The following is a 23,783-nucleotide window of genomic DNA, read 5'->3' on the forward strand; positions in this document are numbered from 1 at the left end:
CACCCCCTATACCAAGGGGATGGGTTAGGTTAGGATTTTTATTTTTTTTTGTTGTCTCTGTACTAATATTAGCTTACATACCAAATTTCAGCTTTCTAAGAATTCAGGAAGTACCCTAACAATTTTGATGATCAGTGAATCAGTCAGGTTTTTGGCCATCTATAAAATCTAAAGTATACTAGCTACGATATTTAAACTTTGTATGTTTAATTAATGTACTCATGGTATTATATCTTGAAAACTTTAACTATCTGGCATTATCCAAACCAAAGCCACGTAACGTTCAAAAATACGACGAAACGTTGAAGCGTTTCGTCGAAGCGCAAGGAAAGAAGCACTGCCTAACTTTTCTTTTGAGAGAAGGTAGGCATACTTACATTATTTCCTAGTTAAAGAAATATTTTTTGTTTGGTTTGAGCTTCATGAATATATTAAAGACGTTCACTTTCTTTTTAATTAGTTAAAGATACCTTGAAGGTATTCAAAATAATTTACCAGAAAATCAAAGAAAATAAATAATTGGGACCAGATCTTTATTCACATAAATTTATTTATTTCGTGGACATACAAGCGTTTCAAGGTGTTGTTAGAAAGTCCGAACATCCCTATAACAGTGGAATGTGATTAACAGAGTATTTCACACAGCAAATGCTTAGTTGAGCTCCTCGGGGAGGGTGATGACGGGCTCAGGGATGACGACGGGCTCCGGCAGCACGGGGCTGGGGAGGACCACGGGCTCGGGGACCACCTCAGGGAGCACGGGGGTGGGGAGCACCACGGGGTCGGGGATGATGGAGGGCTGGTCCACAACGACGACGGGGTCCACGGGGGCGGGGGCCACGATCACGGGGGAGGGGTCGACGGGGGCGGGGGCCACGATCACGGGGGAGGGGTCGACGGGGGCGTGGTCGACTACGATGACGGGGTCAACGGCGACGGGAGTCTCGATGGGCACGTCAACAACCGCGGGAGGGATCACCTCGGGGGCAGACTGAGCCTGGTTGATGTTCAGGATGATCTGGACGAGGGGAGCGCTGGCAGCGGGGGCGGGGGCGGGGGCGGCTTCGAAGTCGGGAATGATAGCAGGGCCGACGGCGATGGGCTCAGGCTCCACGACGGGGCTGGGCACGGGGGCGGGGACCACGACCACGGGAGAAGGCACCACATCGACGACCTCGACGGGGCTGGGCTCGGGGACCACGACGGGGGCAGGTCCCACAATTTCAGGGATCACGATGGGGGCAGGTCCCACAATTTCAGGGATGACAATGGGTGCCGGTCCAGCGATGTCGGGGATCACGATGGGGGCGGGTCCAGCGATGTCGGGGATGACGATTGGGGCGGGCAGTTCCGCGCCGGGCGCGATGGGGACGGGGCCCGCCACTTCGGGGATGACAAGCGCGCGCTGGTAGGGACCAGCGACGGCCACGGCGACGACGGCGGCAGCGAGGATTAAGAATTGCATGTTTGCTGAGGAAACAATTTTAATAAATTATTTTTTGAACTAGTAACCATACGAATTGATTAGTAATTGAGTTAATTGCAAATAAAAAAAAATGTTATAATTTTTTATTTTATTTAAATATAGAGGAGGGTCAGACCCACCTATCTCAGGCACCAGTTCTCTCCACTTAATTTAGATATTGCCATAAGCTAAACTATGTATACCCAGTACTAATAAGTTGAGAGAAAAATAAATGATTTATTTATTTATGTATGCTTTGAAGCTTACCTGCTTTCGTTGTAGTAACAAACTATGCGACAATAAGCAAATTATTGCATTTTATACCACTTTCGCTATCAGTATCGTGACGATTTAACAAAATTGCAGATAACCGTATTAAATGCCCACCCTCTAATCCTAGAACGGATAAATGTGTAGGTACCTAGGTATCTTAGATAAAATTTGGCACACCGGCCTAGGTACTTAGAATGAACGTAATAAATTAATAAATAAGTAGTTAGACATAATCTAGTTAACAATTTGATTGTAAATTGCGCATTCCGGAATGACGCACGATTGTCATTTGGAAAAATATAAATACTTATTTATTAAATATCTACTTACTCCTAAAAATATTCTCATGCTTTTATTCTAATATAAGTATATGCGCGATAGATTTCATTTCAATAATATAGTAATTTTTATTTATACGCAATAAAATATTTATTTTTCCTATTGAGCGATACTAAGGTACTTAATTTGGCTCTTTCTCTCATTATTTTATGTTTTTTTTCTCATTCTTTTAGATTGCATTCTCGGGATGCTAGCAAGCTACCCTGGCGGCCGTGAAAAAAACATTCTTTAAAACCGGCCGTCTGCCTGATGTCAACCCTCTTTGGGAATGCTGTCGTTCCTTATTGTCAACGCTTCTTGTCCTTCTTCCACAGGAGGATATGGAACAGTGTTATTCTAGGGGACACTCTCATTTTCTTACAAAAGATTTCTATTTTGATTTATTTATTTAGAAGTGTGACACAGGATAATTATACGCATGGATAATTTGTATACAGCTGCTGCTTATTTCCAAAGAAATCTCTTACCCCGAGGAAAGAGGAAGATGGAATGGATAAGAGATTTACCTACTTTAAACTACGGCTTTAGGTAAATGTGGGAAGGAAGGTAGTTTGTAGTGGAAAATCGCTAGTTTATTTAAAGTTAAATAAGTCATCATCATGATGAAAAAATACATTTGTTTTGATCATATTTTAAGGCGAAGGAAATCATATCGAATTGTATCTCAACTTTACAGCTTTTAAACAGGAAATACAAACGCTTATCGACTGATATGTTTATTGATTTACAACCTGTATTAATTTGTAAGACAATAAAAATACGTTAGTGATTGAGTAGGTGCGCATTGAATGGACGTGATAGATAAAGAAACATGTAATTTTTTGTAATATGAATATTCTCCAACGCCACGTGTGGCTCCTCTATTTTCCTCTAGTTTATTCAGGAACTCCGTCATTTAGTGTTTCTTTTTTCTGGCTAGCTAATCTATACTATATTATAAAGAGTAAGCGTTTGTGAGTTTGTATGTTTGAGGAGGGTAATCACCGAAACTACCGAACCGATTTCAAAAATTATTTCACCATTAGAAAGGTAAATTATACAAGATTGATATATATATTTTATCTTAAAATTTCCACCGGGAGCGAAGCCCCGGGCATCGTCCTTTTTAAAATTACGCTACCATATATTAAGATATGTGGTAGCGTAATTTTAAAAAGGACGAGTTTGGACGACGCAAATGTCTTTCGCGCAATTTTTTTCGCGCAAGTATCCTAATACGAAAAAAAAGGACTAGATGTTGTAGTCAAAAGTCAAATGTCTGGCTATGCCTGTCCCTCTGAACCGAGAGGTCCCGGGTTCGATCTCCGGTCGGATCATGATGGAAAATAATATTTTTCTGAGTGGCCCGGGTTTTGGATGTTTATTTATATATGTATGTGTTATAAAATATAGTATCGTTGAGTCAGTATCCCATAACACAAGTCTCGAACTTACTTTGGGGCTAGCTCAATCTTTGTGATTTGTCTTAATATATTTATTTAGATAACAAAACAGAGAGAAGTGGAAAAACAAAAGTGAGAAACAAAATACCTACAACTGAAAAAAAATCATAGTTATTTCTTGCTAGGTCATCATAAACTTGGTCTATGGTATCATCTAACATTTTGTTAAAATTTGGTTGGTGTTTAAAAAACTACCCTTTATTTCTGAAAATTTTGTAAAATTTCAAGTTTTACAATTTCAGGTTTCACAATTTGGTAAGGTGAATAATATTTTCTGCACGGAAAATTACACGTGACGAGATTGCGCATCTAAGCTATAAACCATTTCGTTGGGTTATAAAGATAACTAAGTCTTAATGAGTATTATCTGCTGTTTATTTATTTACAATCATTCATATGTTAGTTGCTGGCTTGTATTTACGCATAGTCTGTTGTTGATATACCTATATTACAATAAAGAATTAAGGTTGACAGAAAAATAAATGTATAGAATTAGGCTCATTATGACTATTGAGTGATCTGTTATAAAATATTAAAATAATAAAAAAAAAATTGTTGACAAGTTTAACATAAAAACAGGTGTGATTATGGTATTTGAGGAGCAAGAATTCGACTGCATTAGGCTCAGATTCTTGTTAAATAGTAATAAAGTTGTTTTTCCTTGTTAAAACCACAAAACAATTTAAATAAAAATAAAACTTGTACATCTGTTTACTTAAAAAGAGAGGACAATAATCTAATATTTCTGGAAGTATACCTACATTCTGTGTCTATGTCAACGTTTCGTCAGTTTACAATCTAGCCAGATTGTCAACTGTCGAGCTTTTTGCAATTTATAGATATAAGTACTACCTACGTAAGTTTATAAATTTCAGTGTCCAAAAGTCAGATTGCAAATTCCGTGATACATACAAGACAACAGATCCTAACCTTTTATCCCAGAAAAATAACTGATCATGTCGTGGTAAATTCACGTGAGAAAACAAAAAATAACAGTGCTTAATAAAATGTTAAAAAACACGAGTAACTACATAATAGGACATTCGATTCTGAAAAAAATTTAAGCTACATACAACAGGACTTAAGCACGAACCTAAAACGCGCGTTAAAAAATCAAATGTCTAAACTTTGTTTGTTTTTATTTAAATTTGTTTTGGTACATGGAATAGGGCATATTACGCAAAGCTCAGCGCAGATGGCGCTACTGGTACAACTAAGGTACACAAACATGCAAAAAGCGCCAATTTTCAATATTGTTGCAGATTTACAACCAAAAATACCTTCTACGCAATCGTGGTGCGAGTTTAAAGGAAAAAGGAAGGATTTAGTGGTAATCCACTCTTCTGAAAATAATTTATTTATTTATAAAACTTTATTGTTCCAAGTAAAAACATACTTATAAACAAATGGCGAACTTAATGCTATAAGCATTCTCTCCCAGCTAACCATTAAGAGAAACAGAGAAAAGTTGTGCGGCGCAAAAAATAACTTAAACACAAATAAGTACTACCACATACTACAATAGTAACTACATATATAAAATAAATATAAATAGCAAAGCATATATACATAAGACTCCATATATATAAATACATACAAACCAAAATAATAAAAATTATGTCCAAGAAATACAGATAAAAGCTAAACAGAAAAGAGAAAATCAGGAGGAAAAGAAGTCCAAAAGATGAGCATGAACTCTTTTCTTGAAAGAAAATCTGCTGTTTAAGACGGTAATGTCAGCGGGAAAAGCATTCCAGAGTCGTGAAGATTGGAGAAAATAATAACACTATTTTAGGTTAGGTATGTTTTGTATTATTTGGTCAACTGTGGTCATAAACGGATATAAATAACCTGATTTTGACTGAAGATCTTTTCTGTATATATAGTCCGTATTTTAATAAGTCTTCACGTGTGAAGTGTTCCTTCTTTTCGACCATTTACTGACTCGAAAATTTTACAGCGTATCCCATAGTTTTCGAAGTTTTTTTATCTTATGGAAAACGATTTTTCCCAATACTTCGGTACCCGAATATGCTACATTGTTGTATATTTTCACAAACGAATACTTACATAATGAAAGGATTAAAGTACTCTAAAATAAACGTTTTATCAACATAGCAAAAGGCGGCAAAGCTTTTGTGTACCTAACATACACTGTACTTTGGTGGGATAAATGTGCAGTAATACTCCTATTCCATGGTTTGGTACGATAGACGAAATCATATTTACTGACTAGTTAGGTATTGACTTAACCTCATGGCATAATAAGTACCTATATAAGTAGGTTGTAAGTATGTCGACCTCGGTGGCGCTGTGGTAAAGTGTTTGCCTCTGAACCGAGAGGTCCCGGGTTCGATCCCCGGTCGGGTCATGATGGAAAATGATCTTTTTCTGATTGGCCCGGGTCTTGGATGTTTATCTATATATGTATTTGTTATAAAATATAGTATCGTTGAGTTAGTATCCCATAACACAAGTCTCGAACTTACTTTGGGACTAGCTCAATCTGTGTGATTTGTCCTGATATATTTATATTTATTTGTTGTATTTTAATTTGTATATGATAAAACAAAAATAAATATTTTTAAGAGGACACGAACTTATTTTTAACCCATATTATTCTTAGTAAGAGTGACTGTGCGAATGATTAGGTACCTATTATTTTGCAGACTTGTAAGTAAAGTTGTAAAAATATTTTTTTTTAATAAAAAAAAAAACAACATATTGACGTCAATTTTGCCTACAAAATACATTTTGAATTGTGGGCACACCCATGATGTTATGTGAATAGCTGAAATGATAAATTATGCATAACAAGTTTCTGTTTGGATATTTATTTATCTATGTATTTGTTTTAGAATTAGTATCGTTAAGTTATACACAAGTTTCGAACTTACTTTGGGGCTAACACTATCTGTGTGATTTCTCCATTTTATACTTAGGACCCTATTTATTTATTTTTGTAAGTTATAACTTAGGCACAGATTATACAACATTTCCAATACTTATAAGGTAAGTATAATTGTTTTGAAAATACAAGTCTCAAAAATGCAGGTGTAACTGTACTTTTCTAATCTACAAATCTCGCCGTTCGCCGCGAACTTAGACCTCGCGAACACAATAAATTTTAACAAAATTGTGAAAAACGACTTAACCGATTTTGATGCCCTACGAACTTAAAAGTTTTATTGATAGATCCTATTTATCTTTTAAATTTCATCAAAATAAGACCAACTGTTCGAATGTTATCGAGCTATAAACATACATAAGTACATACAAAAAAATGTATTTTTGCCCCAAGTTTATTTGTAGTTCTCGCTTGCTTCGCTCGCTCGGTCAAAAACTTTGCTGTCGAAATAGATACTTATGTAACTAGGTAATACCTAGAATACAGTTAGCCATTAATCTACGGGGTGACTTTTTGTACCTTGGCAATATTTTGTCCACATGCTCAGTCCATGATTCTGAACAACTTTTAGTATGGGAGTAACTCCGAAATCGCGAAAAAGAAATCAGCTGTTATTATCGCGAAAAAGTATGGATCAGCTGATTTTTTTTTCCGCGATTTTAATGTTGCTTCCATGCGAAAAGTTGTTCAGTACCATCTACTTAGCATGTAGATGTAATAATACCAATGCATATGAAATCACCATGTATACTATTATTATAAAGAGGTAAGCGTTTGTGAGATGTTTGAGGCGGGTAATCTCCGAAACTACCGAACCGATTTCAAAAATTCTTTCATCATTAGAAAGGTACATTATCCAAGATTGCTATAGGCTATTATATATTTTATCTCAAAATTCCCACGGGAGCGAAACCCCGGGCAATATCTAGTAAACTAAATAAAAATGTGATATTGAAAGTTTGTTGGTTGGAAAGTTAAGTACCTAACTACTTAGGTAAGTAAGACTACTTAACGACTTACGACCTTTATATTCGACTTCCAAGACGGAGTTGCATTTTGAGGATTCCGTACCCAAATATAGCCAAAACGGGGCCATGACTTCCAAATAGATTTAGAACGGAAATATTTATGCACAACTAGATACCCACTAAGTATTCATCATTTTAACTAGATACCCACTTCAAATAACTAGGTATATTTCATAGAACTCTGAAGCTGTGTCTCGGAGCTCTGATGTCGTGTTTTCAGGATTTCGGGATAAAGTACCTACCTTTTCTGATGTTCCAAGTTATATTCTACATGTGTCCAAAATTGCATCGAAATCAAGTAGATTTTGTGTAATGACTTATTACTTAATTTAATTACCAAATAAATAAGATGATATGATAGGGATCATTCTTTCGCATTTATATTATGAGAAGGAAATACGATGTTTAGAAGTAGTTTCTACATTTAAATATACCTACTTATTTAAATTTGTTTTATACCAACAAACTGTGGGTATAGGTTATTTCTTAAAATATTGCTTAGGCTAATAATCAATAAAAGAGATATTAATATTGCATCTCGTGTAATCGAAACATTTTATAGAATACAATACACCTCAGTAACCTTCCTCTGACCGTAGATTACCTAATAGAAGGAGTAACGCTTAGTTGAGCTCCTCAGGGAGGGTGATGACGGCCTCAGGGATGACGACGGGCTCCGGCAGCACGGGGCTGGGGAGGACCACAGGGGTAGGGATGACCTCGGGGAGGACGGGGGCGGGGAGGACCACGGGCTCGGGGACCACCTCAGGGAGCACGGGGGTGGGGAGCACCACGGGGTCGGGGATGATGGAGGGCTGGTCCACAACGACGACGGGGTCCACGGGGGCGGGGGCCACGATCACGGGGGAGGGCTCGACGGGGGCGTGGTCGACGACGATGACAGGATCAACGGCGACGGGAGTCTCGATGGGCACGTCAACAACCGCGGGAGGGATCACCTCGGGGGCAGACTGAGCCTGGTTGATGTTCAGGATGATCTGGACGAGGGGGGCGATGGGCGTAGCCTCAACGATGGGGGTAGATTCCACGGATTCAGGGAGGGCCACAGGGGTAGGCTCAACGATGACAGCAGGGTGGTCGACGACGGTGACGGGGTCGACAGTGTCAATAATGGCGGGTCCGACTTGGATGGGGGAGGGCTGGTCGACGACGACGACTGGGTCGACGGTGTCAACGATGGCGGGGCCGACTGCGATGGGCTCGAAGCCGAGCAAGTCCTGCAGCATCTGCTCGAGGGCGGCGGCGGTGGCAGGGTTGGTGCTGGGGCTCTGGATGGCAGCAATAATCTGCTCTACTTCAGAGACCCCAGACCTGGGCTTGGCCGTGGCGACGGCGGCGATGAGAAGGAGAACCAGGAATTTCATCTTGATGGTGCTGGAACATAAGAGATATAGATCAGTTTTATGGTGAGATTATGGAAAAATTTAAGTAGGTAAGTAAGTATCTAAGCAAGTAAAAATTTAAGAATCACAATAAAACATCAATCAGTTCTTAACCTATTAATGAGTTCTATAAATATCTAGACATCGAGATATATTAAGTATACCTAGGCAGTGAAATAGTATTGTGTACTTACTTTAAGCCCTTGTGTCGATTACACAACTATGTCTCTGAAATATTCTATAAGGTTTTTATATTAATCAATATCTTGCATTTTGACGTTATCTCATCACCTGTATTAATGATTAAATTAAATTTAACAGTTTTAATGCTCCTAATCTTTTTTCTGATAATATACTCTTTGTATATTTTTTGTGATCAATGGACTACTGTGTACATAAAGTGCCGCCGCTAAGCCCTGCTGTAAAGATGTTAATAATTCTTGAATATCAGTTCCATAAAATTATTATAAAGATATGGTCCGTTCAGTTTGATTATGACGTCGTAAGTAGTAAGTGTTTAATGTAGGTACTTTACTTGATTAAAGATTTTTATTGAAGTAAGAATGTGCTGTCGAGCTTGAATACCTATATTAAAATTACTTGTTAGTAATTATTTCTATACCAAAGGAGCAATCGGAGCAATGCTCTGAAGTTAGTATCATCTTTACCCTCATTGTGACTGCAAAGTACTAAACCAAGTACGTAGTCGTTGATCACAATTCACCTCACCGCAACCCTTTGTGTCCCCTAGTCCTATTGACTAGACGAGAAAATATCAGAATGGACCATCTGACCGTGAATTTGTGGATGCATTCTATTCATATATCATGTGTAAAATGATAAATTAGGCCGCTGCCGTGGTAGCAGCCTCCGCGCCGGGTCCGTGGAGCAGGCATTGATACCATGTGGTTTTAGTCGGTTCGAGTCCCACATATTCGTCCGGCTTCCCGCGGCCGGATTGATGACACGGAAATAAAATATTAGGATGTGCTAGTGTACCGCCTAATGTTTTTAGATATTTATTAGTAATTCTATAATATCTACGATTCAATAGCTGATGATCCAGCGTTTGGATGGATCAATGTAAGTCTCAGTCATAAAAATTTAACAAGCAAATGTCAAAAGATATTGTCATTGTCAAATTGTGTTGACAAACGTTAATAACATAACCTATACCATAAGTAGGTAGGTACCTATTGAGATTTTAGTTTAGCAAATAAATTTGTGTTGTAAGTAAAGTTCTTAAGTATTTTCTTAAGAATATTGCTTTAAATAAAATTTTGCTAAAAATACATTTTGAAAACAACAATGCGAATAAATCCACCAGTATTTGCTACCGCCAGACAAAACAATGCAAGACGGCCTCAAAGGGAGCCAGTACCTTTTCAGCAACTTCTGCCACTGCAACTGAAGAAGACAGTTTCTGGGAAAGGAGATAAATTGAAAGAGTCAGCATGCATGCAGGAACTAGCTATGATGTTCGCGTGTTTCAAGAAGCACGAGTTCAACCAGCAAGAATGCGCAAAGGAGGTCACTTCATTTCAAAGTTGCTATGGCGAGTTCAGCAAGAAGCTTGCGGTTCAAAGAGAGCAAGGAAAGAAAGGTATTCTTGTTCCCGGAGAGAAGAACTTAACACATAGACAAATGAATCAACTTTTGAAAGCCTTTCCTCCACATCAAGACCACCCAAAAAGAGTGTAATATTAAATTGACTAGTAAATAATATTTAGGTTTTGTGAACATAAAACAATGTACTTTTAATATAGATGTGTATATAATCAGTATTTGTATGTTAATATACCTGTATGTATCCATTACACAAAGCCAATATCAGTTCTAACCTCATAGATGAACAAAAAAGAAATAATCCTAACCTTTAATAAAAGGCATTCTCATCCTTATTATCTATTCCATATGTGAAAGCAGTTTGGGTCCTCCTTTGGCATTGGTTCAAATCCCAATTGTTATTTAGATGGAAAATTATTTTAAAAAATAAATATACAACAAAATAAAAATACATATGATTTCTATTTCTAAAAGTAACAAGGGTGTTGCAATCATGGAGACCCATCTATATGGCATATAATTTATTTTAAAACAGCATCATACACATAATGTAATTCAACCTGCTTAGAAATATATTAAAATATAAAATAGCACAGTATATCACTTGGGGGCAGTGTGGATCCATTGAGGAGAAGACACTTTTATTTCGATCCGCCGCACTGTTATCAATTCATCGTCTGCTTCATGTACATTGTAAAAACGTTCGAGGTCTTCTATTGCTTTATCTTCCAGCTGTAAAAAAATTCTCAATTTAAAAATATATTTTTGACAAAGCTTGTGGCAGTTACATTTCTGTACATCTACTGATGTAAGCATGTTGTAGATATATTTCTGTAAACTTTTATTCTTCTATAGCCATACCAATATTAAGAATATTATAAAGAGAAAAGATTAGTACTTTTGTTTATAATGAAAAAATGACTGGGCTGATTTTGATAAAATTTGGCAGAGATAGATGAAATCGTCTGGAGTCTGAATCATCAGGTAAAGCCATATTAAAAAGTAGCCTTACTTTTTAATATGGTTTTACCCGAGCGAAGCTGGGGTGGGCCGCTAGTAATAATATAACTTACGTACAAAAGCCTGAGGTGCCTTGTAATTCTAGGCTCTCTTGAAAAGGCTTAAAAAAGAATGTCTCATAATATTTTATTATTAATGAATGCCTCCTTGCTAGTAAATTTGTAAAATAAATTTACTAACAAGGACGAATATATATTTATATACCTGAGTCAATCCAAGTGGTTTTGTCATGATCCTTGAATAATCGTCTCTCTGCTTCTTCTGGTCTGTGAGAATTTGATTGAACTCTACAGCTTTTGCCTTTGGACTACTGCTGGCGGCAGGAGTTTCCACTACTTTCCAAGGGTTTCTCGGTTTCTCAGGAGGACTTTCAATATTTAATTTATTCAAGTACCCATCTAGACGTTGTGGCGTATCGTGCCCTTGCAGAGCCATCTTTTTCCTCTGTTTCTGGGACAATTTGGGCCCGATATGGTTTATTACAAATCCTTGGGACATATTTGGGCTCTTAGCCATTTCGGCTATAGACGAATCTTTGGGTGACACAGATATACGGGACGTCGTAGGGACATTTTCAGACTGAATTATTGAACTAGACGAATTATTTTTCGTCAACTTTGTGAAAGATTCAGTTGGAGTTTCGTTTAGTATATCTCTAGCATTACTTATGGCTTTTAGTCTCGCCTGAACAACTTTCTGCTGTTTTTGTTGAGACGATGACACTTCTATCCACTTCTCTTGTTTCTCTCGTGCACCTTTCTCAGACTCTTTCGAAATATTGCTTAGCGATAAAGTGATGTCACCCGATACCTCATTGGATAGATCTAGTGAGGTCACAGAACTGACTGATTCGTACCTCATCCTTGCTTTTTCACTCTCAGTGTATTCAATCTTTTTAGCCTTGCTTTTCTTTTTAGAAATGTCTTTATTATCAATCATACTGTCATTTTTCACATCTTCGTCAGTTAGTTCTAAATGCACAGGGAAATTCGCAGCGCAATCATCTATAACATCATCGCTTGGTGCGTTGTAAAACGGTGTTATTACCCGGGATGACATTATAGGGTTAAATTTGCAATAGTAACGAGATATATCTTCGACGACATTGTCTTCGATGAGTTCTAAGGTTCGGTTTTCGAGTATGCTGCAGAGGTTTAGCGATATGAATTCCATACAGCACTGTTTGAGCTGTGTAGCGTTGTATGTGTGAGCGAATTGGCATAGTTCAGCGCAGTTCTTTAAGTTTAAGAGATTAGAGAGTGCCACTTCACACATTTCCCTGAGTCTTGATATAAAGAGTTGGTCGGCTACGATCAGCATGCTGCATATGAAGTCGACGCTATCGGAGTTCGTCACTTCTGGGCATGAATCCGTGTAGAGAAAGTTGATTATGGGTTGTAAGATTCCTTGGTTTATCGGTAGCGTTACTTTGGATAGAAGCTTACTCTGTAACAATAACAAATTACATGATTGGTTAGTGAATGATTAAAAAACAGATTGCAGACAGCAAGGAAATAAAAGAAACGAATAAAATATTCAACAAAATAATAATAAATTTTATAAATTGTGTTATTATTATTTTATATATTTTCAGATATCTAAGCCCTAAGTTATATCAAGTTATAAAATATTTATTTTGATCATTTGTGTCTAAAATTTTATCAAAATTCATCTACCAGTTTTTAAATGTAAAAACATTCGTTTTTAAATATAGTAGTAGGCGTATCAACGATATATAACATAAAATCAATATAGAATATTCACATTTATCATTTATGTATTTATGTTAATAACAGCTGTGCCGAACATTGTATTTATACTACGTACTGATAAAATATTGTATCGCGTATCGCGAATAGACAGACAGTCGCGGCAGAGAACTTTGTTCCATAATATGGAAATAAAGGATAATTTTCAATTATTATCAACATTTCTCTCACCTCCGTCCAAGAATGCATGAACATCCCGTGGAAGTACTCCAGCCTGGCGGCCAACACACATTTATGAGCAGCGGTCACCCCACCATCCTTGGAGCACACGGTGGTGTCCACTAGTTCCGGGAACCTGGTCCGGTCCCACACTGGGGAGGGGTTCTTGGTGAAGGTCGCCGAGTCGCGCAGGTACACTGTGCCGTCGCGATAACTGAGAATGAAACAAACAATATAATAACTATATGAAAAAACAACATTATTTTTTGGAATTTTATAAATTTAGATATTTATACTGTGAAGAAAATTCGCATAGCATTTTCTGTATCAACCAAAAATTTACTGTTATATATAATGCTTTTAGCATTATGTGCGCGTACAAAATTGATCCGAGTTTTTCTTCATATTAATTTAGTTGGGATTATGGCAAATAAATATATTCTGATAAATTAATCTTCGGTATCCTAATCAGACCATTGTACAGATTTAATTTTAATTTTATAGTGTGGCGAGTGAGTGAGTTTCTAGAGTGGAACCAAACGCTTAAACTCACTAGAACTTATCCAGAAGTTTGTGCAAGCCCATGACTTGCAGCCTCTTGGCGGCCGCTTGCAGCAGCTTCACAGGATCACAGCACGTGCCGTCTGCCTGTCTTTTGGTTTTACTCCCCTTCTTGTTCTTCTCCTGCTTGTACACCTCGAACGCTGATATCTCTGTAGGGTTTTCTGGAAATATGAAATGTATATTACAATCTCCATTCTGGTTTGAAAATATTTTTGAAAATAACACACAATTGCACCAATAAGCTTAGCAACTACAAACTCTTACAATACCCTCGTAATTTTATGGCAACTCAAAACTATTGAACCCATTTTTTATTAAATATCGCTAAAAAGTTTCCCTTCTTCCAATTAGGTCCGCCATCTTGATACTTCACAACATAACTCACCAATTACATCCAACTCGAGGTCAACGTCTTTCTCTTTCTTCATCATATTGTTCAGATCTTCCCTCCTTATCTTCAAGCTGCACGGGCCGAGCTCAGCCACGTCACACGTTCCCGTGTACATGTACCTGAAGACATGAATTAAATATAAATTATGTATTTGAAATCTACATTTCTACACACCTATTCCACATTTCTATATATCGGTGACCCATATTGAGTTAGGTCCATAAGCTGCGGAGTTTGCTTACCATCAGGAAACCCGCATGCTCGTTGGCCCACTATACTATATTATAACAAAAAAACTGAATTTCTTCGTAATTGCTCAATCGATTTCCAAAATTCTTTACACACACTTTTAGTTCCAATTTTTGTAAAAAATCCCAGGAGGAAGCCGCACCTGACCGGGACCCAAATAATGATTGGAATAAATGTTAAAAAAATAAATCCACACTATAATATTATAAATTTGAACTTTATTGAGGTAATACTTAGTGTGAAGATAGACAGCAGTGATATAGGCTAGTAAATTGAGCAGGAATCTCACCTTAGAATCCTCTCGAAGACATCAGGCAGTACATTATCTAGAACGATCAGCGGCTTGTCTTCCTTGCTGGTCCTGATGTCCTGGTACAATTTATACAGGAGGTCGCTGTGAGACGCTATTATGTACACGTGTGCCGGGTATAATCTTGTGTCGACCTGGAAATGTATTTCTTTTGAAAATATCAGTCAAATCACTTATGTCGGATATTTAGGTTCATGATTTCTTAGATTTTATTATATACTAGTTTTTGCCCGCGGCTTCGCCCGCGTGAATTTCATAGCAAAATCTCAGTAATTTTTTTATCGCGTATTTACCGGGATGAAATGTATCTAATTTTCCTATAGGACCCTCCTCATTTTCCGGGATGAAATGTCTGTAAGATGTTAACCCGGGATTCTGAGGCATTTTTGATTCATAATTAGTTTTTCAATTATCCTACGGGAACCTGTCCATTTACCGGGATTAAATGTATCTAAGATGTTAACCCGGTATATACCTACATACCAAATTTCAAGCAAATCGGTCCAGTAGATTTCGAGTGATGCGCGTTCAGACAGACAGACAGACAAAAATTTACAAAACTATATTTTCGTCATCTATATCAGTAACTAAGTATATTCCATGAAGAATTAAAAAAAAATCCAAAGTACAAATTCGGCCTTTCTTCAATTTTATTATATGTATTGATGATTATTAAGTTCCTACAGTCGAATTTCGAAAGACTGTACGCAGGGCGATCGTCGCGTTTCTTCCTCCTAAAGGTATATATGACGCATTAGAATCTATATCACGAATAGATAATGACACAGTAATTTTGTGACAACCCTAACTGCATTTTCAACGCTGGGGGCTCTTTAGCCCTTAGCAAGGCCGTCAAACAACTATAAGAATTTAATTAATCTGTGCTACTTGCTACTGTGACCGTGCAAAAGGGAGACGAAAGTAGGAAATCGGACTCTGGGCTCCGACGCTCAAACTCTGAGGAAGAAACCGTGAAAACGCTCAGATGAGAGAGACAGTGCTACTCGGATGTGTATTTCCTTCATAAATTTTATAAATCCTAGTATTTACGGATTACAATTACAATATGAGCGGTATCATGTCTGATGTGGTGTTAAGAAATTGGTTTAGATACCTTAAAAACGATATCATGTAACAGATCATCGGTGGAAGCAGTTTCCATCAGAGATTCCATATGTTTGGACATGCTGGTCGGTGACAACTCCGGTATTGAGGTTAGCCCACAGGTTGGTTTTATCTGAAATATTTTATTTATTTAAAAATGTAGGATTTTAAAACACAGGTAAATCAAATGTTGTCATCTTTTTTATCAGTTGTATAGCTACAACATAGTACAAAAAGTATTAAATATTAATAAAAAGCAAAGACAAACTGGCGTATACCTAATAAAAGAACATTTCCATACAATTTAAGGCAATATTACGTTGGAAGGCACGTTAAGTCGTTGGTCCCGGTTGCATTTGCAGTCGTTAAAACCCACTAATCCGCAATGGGTCATGGCCCACACATCTCATATGGAAGGTCTGTGCCCCAGCAGTGGGGAAGTTTAAATGGCTGTTGATGAAAAGCACTGTAATACCAACCTGTAGGCAAGCGAAGTTCAATCCCTCACTATCCACCGCTATGGCCACCGCTCGATGAACATTCGGTACTTTCGTGATCCTCACCGGCGTACAATCATCTTTCTCCAAAAACTTCACTAATGCGGACTTGTTGTTGTCTCTCTCCCGCTCTTTCCTGATTGGCTGCGGTTTTGAGGGCGGAGCTTTGCGTGATATCGAGCCAATGAACGCTTCGCCGTATTTCGTTGTGAAGTATAGCGCGTCGTGAGTGAGGGCCACGTGGGTTATGACTGTTTGGTGGCTCAAGCCGAATACGCATCTGAGAGAAATAGCATTATTTAATAATAATTACTCAGAAGAATCTTTACGATAGTTATACAAAACTTATTAAGTTTAAGGCCAGTTAGGCCAGCCTGATTTCATGCCCAAAAATATAAGTTAAAAAGCCTGGACAGCCGATGGGTAACATTTAGAGGGTTGACGTCAGATAGGCGGCCAGTCCTAAAATCACAGCGAAACCTAAATTTAAAGGTCTATTGTTGACATCACCTGTATTATGCGAACAAACTATTCTTTACGTAACCCGGTATATACCCAGCCTAGAATACGCGAGGATGGGAGATAATATGTGGTGGTCCAAATCAAAAGGAACATTATGGCGGCTAGCCTCACGACAATAAAGACACTTAGGTCTTAAGATAGCCGCCATAAGGTCCCTATTGATTTGGACGACCACATATAAGACCAGTGTGCGTAGTGCGACTTTGCTATTTACATGTCACCATCGAGTCGATTCGAAGTGAGACAAAGCGAACCATACAACATATTGCGTCATTGTGACGCAACGACAACCACACTGCAATGTGATTGGTTCGCTTCGTCTCACTTCGAATCGATTCGATGGTGAAAAGTGAAATGCAAACCCGCACTAACCCCTAAGGATATTTACCTAGTGAGCTGGGCAGTGGTGTCCTGCCAGATGAGCAGTTGTCCCACATTGGTGAGCAGCAGCACTGTCACTCGCGAATAAACTCCATGCTCGCTTACTTTCGCCTCCACGCATACTTGACTCACGTTTATCTGTCTGAAAAATTACGTTCAAAACTCTCGCAAGGTGCATCAAGATGATTCATATTTCATAGGAGATAAAAGAAAATAATAAGTAAGTACTTGAATAGCCCCTGTATTGCCAAGCAAATCAAAGGAATTTTTATTATGGAGTTCACAATATGGATAGTTATAATATTATATATATATATACACATTGACTTACTTGATGGCGATTTTCTTGCATATGTACTTGTGTAGTAAGTACACGTCCCCACGACATGTGGTGATGACAGTGGCCGCGTCACCCACGCCCACCAGTTGTAGGCCGGCCTCTTCTTTATTGTTCACTGATATCGCCACCTAGAATAGATTTTCTTCTGTTCATTGATATCCACCTAACGCGGAGGGGAGAAGGAGAAAAGAGACCTTACCCTCTTAGGTGCGGGCACAACTTTGTCCTCCTGGGAGTGCCCCAGCTGCCCCAAGTTGGTGCCCCACGTATACACAGCGTGGGCATTCCATACAGCTACGTGTGATCGCGCGGCAACAACGCCTATAGGCTTGGATATCTTCAGTAATGGCTTGGTTGACGGCAGCTTGATGGCGGAGGGGGTGTTCGCTGATTGGCTGGCGTCCGCGTTGTTTAAGCAGTATTGGACTATCTGGATTAAAGAATTGACAATTTTTATAAGAAACTGTGAATATATAGACCACTTGTATCGATTATATATTACTCATCATATTTTTTCTTTCTTCTGATGTGTTGTCATTAGAGCGAGTTCCTGATGCGGTCTTGTCTATGACACCTCGAAGCTCGGAGTAATATACGCCGAGCTTAGATGCTTTATTTTTAAAAAAAATAAACCTTCTAATTAAGATTCAGCTATGGTTCCCATCGTTCGTTTGTCTGGTAGCTTGAGACGGGCAATATACATATATTTATATTTAGAACGATAGACAAAACCATGACTCGATTGAGCGTCACGTCAGTCCAAGGCAAGGTTGAAGGCACTAGGCCGCGCGGAATGACTACAAGCAGGGAGAGATGGCGGGACGTCGTACGGCGAGCTACACTTGCCTCCCAGAATCAAAAACCATGTTGACCACGACCACTCTGTCAAGAGTGATACGAATAAGATGATGATGATATTTAGAATATATATTTAGTAAATAGTAACAGCGTATATTCCCCGTTACATAGTAAATAGTATTTAGTATTCCCTGCACACTGACCGCGCCGCTGTCCAGCAGGAGCACGGTGCAGGCGCGGGTGAGCGCGGCCTGCAGACAGGGCTCCGGCAGCCGCAGCGGCGCGGGCCGCAGCGCGGTGCCGCCTGCGCCGCCCGCGCGCGCCGTCTGCCCGCACACGTACACTTCCGGCCCGCCGGCGCCCTCGCAAACCCAGATGCTGTGAAACTTACCCAGGCACACCTGCAAATCGATATTAATACAACTAGTTGTTCGCCACGAATTTAGACCTCGCGAACGCAATGTTTTTTAAAATGATTTTTTTACAAAATTGTGAATATTTCAAAAACGACTTGAACGATTTCGATGCCCCACGAACTTAAAAATTATATAGACAGATCCTACATACCTTTTAAATTTCATCAAAATCAGACCAATGGTCTTAACATTACAAAAAAAAAATTTTTTGCTTTTTGCCCAAGTAGAATATGTTTTCTTAAAAAAAAAAAACAAATGTTTAAAAGTCATTTGGTTGTGAAAGAATACTTGTGATTTTTATCATAAGAGTTGCTTTGCCCGTTCACAAAAATGCTCCGCATACTCTTCCGCCTGCTTCTATCTCTTGTGTTACAATTATCATATCTACAGTTTCTTGGACTATCTGTTGTAGGTATTTCTGTATTCATTATAAACCTTGTTAGTAACCCATGCACGACTATTGTCAGTAAGAAAATAAAATATATGTCGTCTTGTGCTGAAAATATGTATATAATATAAAATTCTGTAGTTTGTTTAAATATGTGGTTTAATTACTAATTATATTACTATCTGTTTGCTGTAATCTTCACACGCGAAATCTATATCTTGATACGTAGACCTGTCGTATTATCATTTTACCGCTTACCTACAGGTGTACTGTGCCCGATTCTATGTTTTACGTCCATTGGACCCGCAATACAAGCTTAGCGCTTGGTATATAAGCCGTTAAGTTTTGTCCATTTATTTAATGAAAATAAAAGCATCAAATCATACAAACATAATTTAATTAAAAAATTCTACATCGGGCGTCCAATATATTGGGGATAAGTATTGCTGAGGTGGCCGTGGTCGTACGCGCTTGGAGCGATCGGCGCACTCGGAGCGTATTTATACGTCTGGAACGGATTCGCTGACGACACAACCTTCACCACTTTCTTCGGAGGCTCCTCCATATACGACATAGTGTCGTAAGAGTGCTTCCTTTCCACTATGGTCTCTGGCACGTTTCTCGCAGGCAAGAAAGTAAATCCGCCCGAAATAGCTTTAATCAACGGCTCGCCCCTGATGATACAGTACGCGAAAAACGTCAAAGCCGAATATAGTGTGCCAAGGAACACGATGTAGAAAATCAGCAGTACTTTGTTCTCGATTATAGCACGCCTCAGTGCCAGAAAGCAGCCGACATTTTTGTACGACTCAATTGAGGCATCGTCGACCAAAGTGCAGTTTTGTGAGACAGGTGTCAGGTTGTCTCTGTTTAGTAACTTGCAACATTGAATAGGGTATAATTTGACAGGATTGTGTCTATGCCACTGGGAATTATTGAAGTCCCTGTATCCGTTGACGCCGCAGCACTCATAATTCTGCATTGTGTAATTCCATAAAAATGTTATCATATCACTTTCTTTTCCATAATCGAAAATTAAAGACCGTTCCAAGTATAATCTTGTTTTCTGGTTGTCCGAGTAGATGTTGTAGATTCCAGTTATGAAGAATATCCAGAAAGCGATAGACGAGAGCACCGTAGCTAGGAACACGTAGGATTTGATGGCGCACTTCATGCGGCAGCCAGCGCCTAATATGCCGCAGCATGAGGTCAACATTGTGACAAAAGCGATGGGTATCAAAATGGACGTCATTGGCGTATACCACAACTTCAAACTGAGGAAATCCGCGATGCTATCGACTATGGAACTCTTCGTCACTGTGTAGTTCACGTCTTTGAACAAGTTGGGGTTCAAGGAGCACCACAGACAAATGAAGAAACCTATCATGCCGAACAGGAAAAATAGAAAGTTTGTGAAGCCGAGACATGTGCGGGGCAATGCCACTGTATGCATTTTGTATGATTATAACTAAAAATCGTTGAAAACTAAATTGATCTTTGTTGACATATTGTTTGTAGATGAAGCTGACGTGCTTTTTACTGAATGACGTCTGTCAAATAAAAGAAGTAAAAATTAAAAAGTTTTTATAGGTTTATATTGATAGAATAATCAATTTTATCATGGAAACTATTTTTCTTATTATTATCATTTTTTAACTTTGACCAAAACACTGTGTGTATATCTCAGAAACAGTTGTTTTATCCAGGATAAATTGTACCCTACTCGTCCTTCTCCGTGCTGTAGTTTAAAAAACGACATGTATGATTGAGATTTCAGGAAGATTAGTTAAGTAGATAGAGAATGAAAAGGTAACAAACTTACTTTCACATATAAAATATTAGGATTAGTGTATATGATAAAGTAATACATGAATAGTAATACCTGTTTAACCCAGACATTGGTCCTATTGAAGCATCCAAGCAGCTCTGGCACATTCCTCTGCTGCTGTGTCCCCGTGCCGAGGGTGTAATTAGAGTTGCTGCCCCAGACGTAGACCTCACTAGGGCCGGAGCCTGCGTGCTTGTACATGTACTGGCGGTCCAGCATGGCGTGTTCCAGGGCTTTGTAGTCGTCCTTGTCTACTATGTCCGTGTTTACACCTGTGAAGGAAAAATTGTTAAATGTCAAAAATATTTATATCGGCAAGGGGCCAATAAAAAGTCAGTGCCGAATTTCTATGAGGTTAACTGATACTCGGGGTCAGCTTAAAAAAGAATCCTTAATTACGATTCAGCTGCTCTTTTCAGTTAGCCACTCAATCTGACTTTAAATCTCATTGGAAAATCCGTTGTGTCCTCAGAAATGTTATTTTCTTTTCAGCTTTTTTCCCTTAGTTCTGTGTCTACACAATGGTTTTATTGTAGGTTGGGAGCCATATGCCACAGTTGTACAATTTAGGACTTACCAATTTTCATCAGAGAAACAGCGGCGTGTATCTGCCCGTAGAAGATGCTCCTGTGCAGCGGCGTGTACCCCGACTCCCTGTCGCGCGCGTTTATAAACGCAACAGAGGAGTGACGCACCAACCAGTCCATGAGGCGGGCGCGGCCGCGGGACGCTGACATGTGGAGGGCTGTGCGACCCTAGAATATAATAAATTATTGATATAATTTATATTATATTACACAACATTTTGGTAATGTAACTAGTAACTACATTAATTCAAGTATAATTGGTCCACAGTTCTATTCAAAAATAAAAAAATATTAACTGCCAGTAGTTCAGAAAATAACTTTAGAACTAAGATTTCCAATGTTTCGATAACTAGGGATGCTGAAGACAGTGCGAAGTGGAGACAACAAAGTAAGAAAGCGGACCATGGGCTCAACAACTGAGGATGTAACAGGGATAATGCTCAGATGAGCGAGATTTCCTGTGCTATGTCAACTTTTACTTATTCCTTATATTTTTTGCTGTTTAATAGGCAAAAAGATCTTTATATAGCCATTTTTAATGGCCTCTATAATGTGGCTAAAAATATAAGGGATATGTATTAAATTAAAAAAAAGCTGATGGCAAAATATTGTGTAAGTAATTACTTACCTCAAAATCAAAGGCTTTAACAAAGTTTGCACATGTAGCTTTGATGAAGCAAGCCAAAGCCTCATCGCTGCTAGATCTCTTCGTTATGGCACTTGTCAAGGCTTGTCCATGACTCCTTGACTTGCACCGCCTTGTGCAGTCCACCTCAGCTTTGTTTTTACTCATTTTTACAACTCACAATGAGTTATTGTAATAAATATCTTAAGTTTGTTAAATAATAATAGCAGATATGTATTAAAATTGAACTATGAGTAAACAGACAATAGGTACTGTAGAGCCTAAGCCCTATAGTAACCCCTAAGGGGTTACATTGTCTTCTTAGCAAGACATAATGGTGGTTGTGGCCCACTGAAACAAAAATATTTCAATGTTATATTTTTTTTAGTATGATAAAGTCTATGGCTTCCAATAGAGGTTGACATCTCTTTCCTATGATATACAATATCATGCCCTTGATGGCAGTCAATAATAGAATAAAGCTGGGCCACATTTGTAATTTTAATAGAAAACCAATTTTATATGGTAGGTGTATAGCTTGTGGCCTGAAGGGACAAATTGAAAATTTATCCCTTCTTCTCAAAAATACCAGTAGATATGGAATTATAGATTTTGTGGACAGAATCAATAATTCCATATCTACTGGTATTCTTGAGAAGAAGGGATACATTTTCAATTTGTCCCTTCTGGCCACAAGCTATACACCTGAGGGCCATGGGTTATAAGTCATCATATAAAGCCTAGATTATTGCACAATTTGTCAATGTGTGGTGCAAAAACAAATCAAATGTTATGGAAGCGAGAGATAGGTCTTTGTCCACCATTGAGAAACGGGTGGCTAAAGCTGTTACAATTAGCATAAAAAATATTTTTTAATTTTTGGAACAATCATGTTAGCAGTATTTTTTGCTGTGATCAGAAATTAGTTCATCACAGATAGTAGATGCACTAAACGTTAGAAATGTTTATTCATAAACACTTTTTACGAGAAAATACAAATTTAAAACAATTTCAAGGGCAAATGATATTTGATAAGGTGACAGAAGTTGAGAAAATCTAAAGCCATTATCAGATCTGTTAAAAACAAATACTAAGTATATGTATAATAAGTTGCATGTAAATAACATTAACAAGTAAATGTTATGCGCATGTTATAAAATATTCATTATGAGAATTACATTAATACCTACCTTTAGGAATAAACAGCTGTTTGAAGTTCAGATCTCACAATAGCCGATTTGGATACCATTTTTTTTACCTGAAAAATATAGTTGAAGAAGACATAAAATACGTTAACTACAATTATATGAACACATAAAAACAAAAATTAATTAATTAATAATTATTTAATTAAATTATTGCGAAATATTGGCAAATAGGACGCCAAACCAAAAATCTGACACTGACAGAT

The 23,783-nt window shown here is 38.2% G+C and overlaps 4 protein-coding genes across 4 annotated transcripts; 1 reads left to right on the top strand and 3 right to left on the bottom strand.

The window, feature by feature from the left end:
- Positions 1 to 516: 516 nt before the first annotated feature.
- LOC128677797 (calphotin-like) lies at positions 517 to 9,203 on the bottom strand. The gene is made up of 3 exons (XM_053758903.2): positions 9,053 to 9,203; positions 8,081 to 8,850; positions 517 to 1,470 (listed from the first exon to the last, which is right to left on the bottom strand). The coding sequence occupies exons 2-3, from the start codon at positions 8,838 to 8,840 to the stop codon at positions 653 to 655; spliced, it is 1,578 nt and encodes a 525-aa protein (XP_053614878.2). The 5' UTR covers positions 8,841 to 8,850; positions 9,053 to 9,203; the 3' UTR covers positions 517 to 652.
- An 810-nt stretch (positions 9,204 to 10,013) lies between these two features.
- LOC128677799 (uncharacterized protein) lies at positions 10,014 to 10,639 on the top strand. The gene has a single exon (XM_053758906.2). It carries the CDS (start codon positions 10,167 to 10,169, stop codon positions 10,557 to 10,559), a length of 393 nt encoding a protein of 130 aa, XP_053614881.1. The 5' UTR covers positions 10,014 to 10,166; the 3' UTR covers positions 10,560 to 10,639.
- A 291-nt stretch (positions 10,640 to 10,930) lies between these two features.
- Positions 10,931 to 23,774, bottom strand: LOC128677791 (uncharacterized protein). The gene is made up of 16 exons (XM_053758898.2): positions 23,563 to 23,774; positions 22,376 to 22,723; positions 21,738 to 21,915; positions 21,215 to 21,432; positions 18,732 to 18,929; positions 17,930 to 18,160; positions 17,722 to 17,858; positions 17,398 to 17,532; positions 16,470 to 16,767; positions 16,001 to 16,123; positions 14,866 to 15,020; positions 14,322 to 14,446; positions 13,926 to 14,097; positions 13,385 to 13,586; positions 11,649 to 12,890; positions 10,931 to 11,156 (listed from the first exon to the last, which is right to left on the bottom strand). Exons 2-16 carry the CDS (start codon positions 22,538 to 22,540, stop codon positions 11,025 to 11,027), a joined length of 3,711 nt encoding a protein of 1,236 aa, XP_053614873.1. The 5' UTR covers positions 22,541 to 22,723; positions 23,563 to 23,774; the 3' UTR covers positions 10,931 to 11,024.
- Positions 19,713 to 21,206, bottom strand: LOC128677793 (tetraspanin-1-like). Its single transcript, XM_053758900.1, has one exon. The coding sequence runs from the start codon at positions 20,783 to 20,785 to the stop codon at positions 19,742 to 19,744; it is 1,044 nt and encodes a 347-aa protein (XP_053614875.1). The 5' UTR covers positions 20,786 to 21,206; the 3' UTR covers positions 19,713 to 19,741.
- Positions 23,775 to 23,783: the final 9 nt, after the last annotated feature.

The sequence above is a fragment of the Plodia interpunctella genome, chromosome 18, assembly GCF_027563975.2.
Source record: "Plodia interpunctella isolate USDA-ARS_2022_Savannah chromosome 18, ilPloInte3.2, whole genome shotgun sequence".
Classification (NCBI taxonomy): domain Eukaryota; kingdom Metazoa; phylum Arthropoda; class Insecta; order Lepidoptera; family Pyralidae; genus Plodia; species Plodia interpunctella.